Source organism: Blennius ocellaris, assembly GCF_963422515.1.
Source record: "Blennius ocellaris genome assembly, chromosome: 18".
NCBI lineage: Eukaryota > Metazoa > Chordata > Actinopteri > Blenniiformes > Blenniidae > Blennius > Blennius ocellaris.
The window spans coordinates 2,226,314-2,236,071 of NC_137667.1; the positions used below are offsets into that span (position 1 = coordinate 2,226,314).

The 9,758-nt window shown below is 44.9% G+C and overlaps 1 protein-coding gene across 1 annotated transcript in view; it reads left to right on the forward strand.

The window, feature by feature from the left end:
* Positions 1–9,758, forward strand: part of kif26bb (kinesin family member 26Bb) — a gene marked incomplete at both ends in the record, with an annotated part of 31,062 nt that overhangs the window by 4,786 nt on the left and 16,518 nt on the right. Inside the window, 5 exons of the mRNA XM_080513978.1 lie at positions 1–26; positions 2,741–2,862; positions 2,958–3,129; positions 8,545–8,748; positions 9,108–9,201. The exon at positions 1–26 is cut by the window's left edge and continues 424 nt beyond it. Coding sequence (XP_080370104.1) covers positions 1–26; positions 2,741–2,862; positions 2,958–3,129; positions 8,545–8,748; positions 9,108–9,201 — 618 coding nt within the window. The remainder of the gene's footprint in view (positions 27–2,740; positions 2,863–2,957; positions 3,130–8,544; positions 8,749–9,107; positions 9,202–9,758) is intronic.

Genomic DNA, 9,758 nt, shown 5'->3' on the forward strand with positions numbered 1-9,758 from the left:
GGGTGACGCGCTACCCTTACCGTCAGGTAACCCCCTAAAAGCTTCCTCTTCGCATTAAATCTCACATAAAAAGCCACTCACACCCTCCACCCCCCCCAACACTTTTATATTAACGAGCCCGGCGGGTGATGTATACGCACATGTGACACGCGCCAAGTGATTTACGGCGCCCAATCCGACGCTATTCGGCGGCGGCGGTGGCGCGTGGCGCTCCAGAGGTACTCCTGCTAATGGAATGGAATCGGGTGGAGATTCAGCCCATCGTTAAAACGGCGGCCGGTCAAAAAAAAGCACTCGTGATCAATAGAAGGGACGTCCTCCGTCCAACATGGCGGCTGGTGGAGGGTGCATTACCGAGATGGAAGGGGCGGCGGGTCAAAGCCCCCCCCCATCCCCCCCCTCCCCCCTCCCCCTCCCCCCCTAATGAAAAGGTTATAAAGCTAAATCTACACAAGGTGAGTGAGTGAACTGTTTTTTTTTACATTTTTAGAAAATGACGTGGTTAAATAAATATTTTTTATTTAACGATCCTCACCGGCAAAGAGAGATGTACTTTACCTTTTACAACTAAATCAGTATTATTTGTTTTATTCTTTATTTATTTGACCAGAAAAACCTCGTTGAGATTAAAGAAAAAAGAGAGAAAGTCTCTTTTTCAAGAGCGTCAAATAAAACATAAGGAAAACGTCCATACAAAAAAAAAAAACAACATGTAAATTTGAAAAGAAAAGTCCATTTATTCAAAACATCTGCAGACAGATGTGTCACTGAGCAACTTTTTAAAACAGTCCAGTGAAACCAGGTTTTTGAGTTTCACAGTTTTTTTGTAGTTTCTTACAAGCAGGTGGAACCTGAACGCCTTTATTTTGGATTTTAGTAACAGAAAGTAAAAGAAGATAAGAGTCTGTGTTTTTGTGAGTGATGTCAGTGTGAAGGCAGGAGGGGCGGAGCCTAAAGTACACCTGAACCAATCAGAGGGCTTCACCTGATGACGAGTCTAAAAAAAATGGAATTAAAAACAAAACAAAAAAACTCATATTGACTGTGTTTTAAAATTCACTCACTTGCAGATGAGGAGTATTTTGGTGTGTATTTCAGTAAAAGTGGTGGACACAGCTGCACACTGAGACCCAACTCGACATATTTCTATTGATGACTTTGAACTCGAAGTATAAAATGCTGAGAAATGTTGTGAATGGAGGATTTAGTTTGTCGACATTTCACTTCATTTTGCATAAACGTTAAATTCCTTTGGTGTCATGCTATTGGTCCGAACCCTTTTAGATAAAATGGGAGCAGAACATGGACCAATATTATCTGCTTCTCCTGAATTAAGTAGTTCCGTCAGCAATTAAGATATAATTGTTAAATATTGAATGACGGAGGGAACAAAAAAAAAAAAAAAAACCCCTACGAAACAATAAAAACCTTTCACACGTGAACCAGTCATGGGAAACTTTTTCTTTTCTAAGATGAGCAGATCCTTTCAACAAGTCTCGTTTTCGCCGAGCCAGCAATAAAATACTTCCATTCTAACACGCGGAGTAGTTTAATTAGCCAGCGGATAAAAATCTGTTTGCAGCACCGACTTTTGTCTGCTTCTGCATTACATCATTGTTTCAATAATGGCAAAACAAAAAAAAAGAAAGGTGGAGTGGTTTGTCTGCGGCTCGATGTGGGGAGGAGAAGCGAAGCTCCATCAGCACTAAAGCGGCGCGGTCTGGAGAGATCCTTTCATCGGTTGTAATTACCTGGCGCTCGTAATCGTTGCTGCCAATTAAATGCAACCCCAAAAAAAAAAAAAAAAAAGAACATTACTGCATCCTATTAGCCGGGTCCAGTTTGACAGGAGATCATCATAAGGAGATGAAGGGAAAGTCTGGTTCTGCAGGTTATTGTTGGTTTTTTTTAAATGTTATTTTTCCACCGTCTCCTCTGCTTGGAGTAGAATTGCTGTTTGTTTCTTTTTTAAATCTCAGGAATGAGCGTGTTGTATTTACAGCGACGGAAATAAAAGCTCAGCTTAGAAGAAAAACAAGACGAAACGATAAACGGACATACGAGAGCCAATATGGAGAGAAATGAGAGCAGAGAGAAAGAGGAGGCCAAGATTAAAAAAAAAAAAAAAAAAATGGCTGAAGAATTATGGCTGAAGATGTGAGGCGAGGAAGAGGAGGAGGAGGAGGAGGAGGAGGAGGAAGAGGAGGGAATGTGTGCATTAACCATAACTACCTTGAGCTCCTCTCCTCCCGTCCTGTTTTTTTTTCCACGATCTCCTCCGGGCTCTAATTGGCCCTTTTACCGGAGGACGGTATTAAACGAAAAGCCGGGCCGACGTCGTCATGTCGCCCCGAGAGTGGAGCCGAGACGAGGACGATATTGTGGGGGGGGGGGGGGGGGGTCGAGGGGGGGAGGAGGGGGGGTTCTGCTTACTGCACCTCTTCCACTCTTGAGTCACGTCTTGGCCTCGCCATCACGCGGGATCCTTCGCTCAGCGAATGCAGCTAACTCCACCCATACCCTGACTAATGGTGTATCTTTAACCCCTCTCAGCACTGGATGGCCTACTTAACACACACAGACGCACTCCGCCCCCCCCCCCCCCCCCCACCCACCCCCCCCGCTGGAGTAATTCCCGTGATAATAGCCCCCTTTTGGGGAGGGTGTTGGAGTGCAATTACAGATTTGGGTTTTTTTCTTTTTTTAAATAATGAGCTTTCCTTTCTCCACCCCTTCCCAGGCGGCAGATGATGCCACGCTGAGCTGCGGCGACGCCGGGACCCTACAGGCCAGCGCCAAAATCCCTCACATCTCCCGAGTGGTGAACATCGCCAACACGGCCGCCATGTCCTTCCTGGCGAGGTAAATTCCCCCAAAACTCCCTCCTAAAGCTTTTTTTTTAACGGCAAAACACGAACGCCACCGGTTCTGAGCAACCGCCCTCTCGTCTCCCGCAGGGCTGCCGAGAAGCTCAATCTGACTCTGAGGAGAAGGGGCCAGGACTCGGATCCAGCTCCCTCCGACCTCGCCACCTGCTTCCGGGAGACGATCCAGAACAACCCGCCGCCGGTGCCCCCCTGCCTGCTCCAGGCTGCCACCAGGAGCAAGGACTCGCCCGGCGTTGGCAAGGTGGCGTTCGCATTCTGACCACGATCAACATGTAGACAAATCACACACGGGGGAAAAAAAACATGAATGAAAACCAAGTTTTAAATTTGTTTCCTTTATCGCTTTAAAAAAAAAAAAAAAATTCATAACGGCGACAAACACAATAGGGCACTTTAGAAACTGACGAAATCAATTTACGATACAAGTTTCTGTTTTATATATTGTTGAATATACTGTGCACTGCAGGAGCAATTCTACCGAGCCCCTGGAGGGACACGGAGGAAAAATCTCGGGACCTCGCAATAACTTTTGCTAGATCTCGTAAAAGCATGTCCTTCTGAATGTCTTTATATTGTAGGCCTATTTCAAAGTAAAACTCAATAAAACTGAGACAAACTTAGTCAAAGTGAGTACGGTGTCTCTGAAAGGACAAACTTAGTCGAGAGGCGTACGGTGTCTCTGTAAGGACAAACTTAGTCGAAGGGGGTGTGGTGTCTCTGAAAGGACAAACTTAGTCGAAGGGGGTGTGGTGTCTCTGAAAGGACAAACTTAGTCGAAGGGGGTATGGTGTCTCTGAAAGGACAAACTTAGTCGAAGGGGGTATGGTGTCTCTGAAAGGACAAACTTAGTCAAAGGGGGTATGGTGTCTCTGAAAGGACAAACTTAGTCGAAGGGGGTATGGTGTCTCTGAAAGGACAAACTTAGTCGAAGGGGGTACGGTGTCTCTGAAAGGACAAACTTAGTCGAAGGGGGTATGGTGTCTCTGAAAGGACAAACTTAGTCGAAGGGGGTATGGTGTCTCTGAAAGGACAAACTTAGTCGAAGGGGGTACGGTGTCTCTGAAAGGACAAACTTAGTCGAAGGGGGTACGGTGTCTCTGAAAGGACAAACTTAGTCAAAGGGGGTATGGTGTCTCTGAAAGGACAAACTTAGTCGAAGGGGGTACGGTGTCTCTGAAAGGACAAACTTAGTCAAAGGGGGTATGGTGTCTCTGAAAGGACAAACTTAGTCGAAGGGGGTATGGTGTCTCTGAAAGGACAAACTTAGTCGAAGGGGGTATGGTGTCTCTGAAAGGACAAACTTAGTCGAAGGGGGTACGGTGTCTCTGAAAGGACAAACTTAGTCGAAGGGGGTACGGTGTCTCTGAAAGGACAAACTTAGTCAAAGGGGGTATGGTGTCTCTGAAAGGACAAACTTAGTCGAGGGGGTATGGTGTCTCTGTAAGGACAAACTTTGTCGAGGGGGCACAATGTACATATATAACAAGATAGTTTTGCGAGATCTCGGGATAGTTTTTTTTTTTTTTCCTCTTCCTTTTATTTCCCCTCCATGTCCCTTAGGGGGCGCCGTACAATTCACCGATATGTTCACCGAATTTATTGGAAAGTCTTTAATTTTCCACTTAAATGTCCCAAAAAAGTCAAAGGAGAAGCAGCGAGTTCTCTAATTTGGAATTGTGCCATATAAATACTTAATTATCAATCTCCTTCGTTCTTGTAATTGTTTTAGGCTTCGTTTACACGACAACGTTTAAAGTAAAAATGTGATGTGCGATTTATGTTTTTATTTCACGAGAGTTTTGGCATTAAACGTTGAAAATGATGTAATTTTCATGTTGGGCCACTAGTGGGTGCTGTTTGTAGAAAAAAAAAAAAGCACCATTGTCGTGTAAACAGACTCCCGAAATGCAATGGAAATTTCCAGTTTCCACTTAAAAACATTTCACCTTAGTCATCATGCTATGAAACAGACAGAATTTCCGCATTTTGACCATTTGAGGCTTTTCTAGGTGGAGTTTTCTTGTTCCTCCTGCGCACGTTTGACTTTTCTCCAGTTTCCTGCAGCTGATAACTGGCGACCCGTCTGCTTTTCAACCACCGTCAACTCTTTATCACGTAAAGCCGTATGGAAAAGGGATGAGTGGTTACATGAGGCAGTCGTGCTTTTTCAAATTGCTGTTGGGTTTAGTGATTTGTCGCTGTGGTTTTGCACTTCAGGGCCACCGTATTATTCCACCGTGAAAGACTGTTTCCAGCCGTGACGGCGGCTCGGCACGTCGTTCACGGGATCCGTTGGCCAGTTTAAGACCCTTGTGGGGTGCCTGAGATCAATAAGCCCATCATTATCGCTGTAATTTCACCCCTGTGTGCCACAAACATTGAGTGTGTTCAGCGTCTAAAAAAAACATAATTTATAGCCTTTCAGCCGTATGGCATAATATCTTTTTTAAAATTTTTATCTGGATCTGATACTGTTGACAGAAACAGCTTGAGAAAGAATAATTGTGTAGTTCGGTTCCGTCAAATGAAGACTTCCAGTTGTTATTGGGATAAAAAGTGCATCAATAAATGGAAAACAGTGTCGAAATGACGCAGTTGTAGAAACAAGGCCATTAAAAAAAAGAAAAAAAAAGTTTTGTTTGAACCCACAAAAAAAATTACTTAAAAATAAGCGATACCACTTCAGTACACTAGGTGGCAGTGCTGCGATCTGTCTGCAGCCGTTTCTCTCACGGAAGAAGTCAGTCAGAGCCGCTCACAAGCGATGGACATGAAATTAAACCAATTTTCAAGCTTGAAAACACTATTAAACAGGATTTTGCATCATTTATGTATTTATGTTGTTTGCGTAACATTGTCGTTGTGTCCGTTTACACGTTTACATGAAAAAAAAAAAGACAGAATATCTGTGTCATAGTCTCTGCTCGCAATCATCGGGTAGAAAACCAATACGTACATTCAATACGCAGGTATTGACCAGGCCATTTCCAGACATTATTGTTGTGTCCCTTCCCTCGTTCTGCCTGTAAACAGGAACGCCTGCTGCTCTCGGTCACGTTCCAGCGTTCCAGAAACTCACGTCGGCGCCGAGCTGGAATCCGATTAACGATTCCACGAGTTAGAAGAACAAACTGTAATCGATGAGCGTTGAGATGACAACTGGCTCGCGGCCGGCGGCGGCGTTTTACTGTAACGCGGCTGATTTTGGCGTCAGTGAACCACTAAATAAACTCTACATTGGTGAAGACCCCACCCCCACCACCCCCACCCAACCCCACCACCACCACCCCCACCACCCCACCCGACCCCACCCTTGTTGAGGCGTTAAAGCGATCAGGGATCAATTCGGAGGCGATCCCATATCACCTCTCCTTCACGATGCGCTTTAATGCGGCGCTAATGTCTCCATCTTCCTCCTCCTCCTTTTTTTTGGGGGGGGGGATTGGGGGGGGGGGGGGGGGAGTTTAGATCAATATGGCTGCCGGCCGCTGGCTTCGCCTCGTAGATGGACTCCCGTGTTTTTTCGTCTAGAGTTACAGACGGGGGGGCTCGGGTGTTGCGTCTGTTGCGTATGAGAACATCACACGTCGGGAGGATTTCACGGCTTCTAATGGACGTCCTGAATAATTTAACCCCTCTTGAATGGACGCTCCGCGAGAGTTTTTTTTTTCTTGCGTAAAGGGTGAGAATCACGACGGGGGGGAGGGGGCTGTCAAGATCCCCGGTGCATGATGTCATGGCGGCGTAAAGCGGTCCTGCACAGCGTGGAGGAAACGGCCTCTGATTGGCCGTCGGGCCCGGCTCAGCTCTCGTTCGGGGCTCGTTCTCTAATTGGCTTCTCGGCCTCAACGTGCCTCGTCGTCTTTTGTCGCGGCGGTTCACGTCCCGCCGCTCGCTAAGTAGCTGTCGGGACGCAACTTGATTTAGGAGCTCAAAGCCTGGAGGTCTCGGGAATGCATTACGGACTTAATGTCGTGATGCGCGGAAACGTAGCATCGCCGTGCAGCTTTTAGATTTCTCATCAGATCATGGCGTCTGCTCATCGGCTGCATCCCAGTGAAGACAGACGTTTTTTTTTTGTTTTTGTTTTTTTTTGCTCATTTAATTTCAGAAAAACTTTCGTATTTACAAATCGCATTTCTTTTTCATAAAGGTTCCAGTTGCTGCTGCTTTTTTTTTACCCTCAAACATGAGACGCGACCTGAGATCATACATGTTGCACCATGCATTCAATAAATAATGAAAATATATAAATATCTTATATATATATATATATATATATAAATAAACATACACGCTATGCATACTTGGCTGAGAGAATTAACTTTGACAAAAGCCTTTTAGTATTATCCAGCATCCATAAAAAGTATTTAATCGTAAGCTCCAAGCATTAAACAGTTTTAAGAGTTTACAGACAATAAAAATAAATACTAAGCTGCTTTTATGTGAGCAGATGCTTCGTTTGCATTTCCTCCTGCAGTCAGGACTGCGCTCACCTGATCTATTTAATTTGACATCATAGAGCCAGACGCTACAACGGGAGGTTTAAGTGTTTAAGTTGAATTTTGTCTGAAACAAGAGTTTTAAATAAATGATGCGTTTTTATTTGAAACACAGTTGAACCTCTTCCACCAATGTTTTTTTAAAAGACTAATATCACATTTAGTTTATTTCTGATTAACATACTTTAAACTTTCTTTCTTTCATGTTATTTTTTTCTCATGTTTCATTCCATTCAGTGTTTACATAATTGTAATTTGTTCCTATTTTTCATTTTTGCTCCCTTTTTTCTTTTGTTTTTCCCTTTTTTCTTTTGAATGTTTACAAAATTTTGGTTTTTTTCTCTTTTTCCTTTTATCTTTCCTTTTTCCTTTCATTTTTTCTTTTTCTTTTTTCTTTTGAATGTTTATATAATTGTTGTTTTTTAACTTTTTCCTTTTATCCTCCCTTTTTCCTTTCTGTCTTTTTCCTTTCCTTTTTATCTTTTTCTTTTTTCCCTTTTTTCGTTCTAATGTTTACATAATTGTTGTTTTTTTTTCATTTTTCCTCCTTTTTTCTTTCTTTCTTTTTCCTTTCCTTTTTTCTTTTGAATGTTTACATAACTGAAAAGGAGCGCCAAGAAGACAAAGATCAAAGATAAAAGCGCCCCTTTCTTCAAACACAATAACAGAAAAAAACAAACAAAATGGACTGATTCTCAGATTTCATTCCATTCTATGTTTACATAATTGTAATTTTTCATTTTTTCTTCCTTTTTTCTTTTGAATTTTGACAGAATTGTGTTTTTTTCCCCTTTTTCCTTTCATCCTCCCTTTTTCCTTTCTGTCTTTTTCCTTTCCTTTTTATCTTTTTCTTTTTTTCCCTTTTTTCGTTTGAATGTTTATAAATTGTTGTTTTTTTTTAAATGTTTTCTCCTTTTTTCTTTTGAATGTTTACATAACTGAAAAGGAGCGCCCAGAAGATAAAGATCAAAGATAAAAGCGCGTTAACGGTCGTTATAAGAGTCTCCTCCTGGTGTGTGACCATCGACGTGTGAGTGAAGAGGAAACGAGCCGTACGACGAACACCCATTAATGTACATGAGGTATATGGGCGTGAGGAAATCTCGTTGCTGTTCAAGCCTGTTTTTGTTCTGCGTGGTTTCAATGGTACGCAGGTGAGAGTCGTGCTGAGGGTGAGCCCCTCGCCGTCGGAGGCCCACGGCCACCCGCCCGTCCTCCGGATCGACCCGTCCAAGCGGAGGGTCACCGTCCTGGAGCCCGTCGCCAAGGGCCACCCGTACGGCGCGGCGACGCTGGGTAGGGACGGCCTGCTGAAGACCTTCAACTTTGACGCCGCGTTTCCACGAGAGTCCAGCCAGGTTTGTTTGTTTCTCCGTCGGCTGACGACCTTTGGTTCCAATCGTGAGATTGGAACCTCCTCCTCCTCCTCCTCCTCCTCCTCCCCCTCCTCCTCCTCCTCCCTACATCACCACTGTTTCGCCCCCGCTGCATCTGTTCGATGACCCGAAAGCCGACATCGCCGGGGAAAGAGCCACCCACAATCACGTCGTCCGTCAATTCCGCTCCACTCTCTGCGAGCTCTGCTTACAGTTATCCGAGCCCCCCGGGGCAGGAGGAGGAGGAGGAGGAGGAGGTGTGGGGGTAGGGGGTGGATCTGCCTCCTCCTGCACAGATGACTCACGAGACTCTTGTCCCCCCCCCCCCCCCCCCCCCCCAGGCCGAGGTGAGCGCCAGCGTCCTGGCTGACGTCATCCGCTGTGTGCTGAGCGGCAGCGACGGATGCGTTTTGGGTTTGGGCTGCGCCGACGTGGGTGAGTAAAAACGAGTTAATGTTTCGAAGGCGGGGAGGAAAAGGAAGGGTGGGGGGGGGGGTGGAATTCGACCCACAACCTTCTCCGTCTTCCTGCATCTCGCCATCAATCAGCCCCTGTCTTTATCACTTAAACTGCCTGTCTGCATTCCCTCTCTCTCTCTGTCTCTCTCTCTCTCTCTCTCTCTCTCTCTCTCTCAGTGCTTGTTTCAATCTTAATGCACTTGTTCTTTCACTTTACGGCTCCGTTCTTCTCTCTCTCTTTCTCTCTCTCTCTCGTTCTCTCTCTCTCTTTCTCTCTCTCTTTCTCTCTCTTTCTCTCTCTCTGTCTCTATCGCTCTCTCGCTGTCTCTCTCTGTCTCTCTCTCTCTCTTTCTCTTTCTCTCTCTCTGTCTCTATCGCTCTCTCACTGTCTCTCTCTGTCTCTCTCTCTCTCTCTTTCTCTCTCTCTATCTCTCTCTCTCTCTGTCTCTCTTTCTCTCTCTCTCTGTCTCTCACTCTCATTCTCTCTCTCTCTCTCTCTCTCGGTCTCTCTCTCTCTCAGTGCTTGTTTCAATC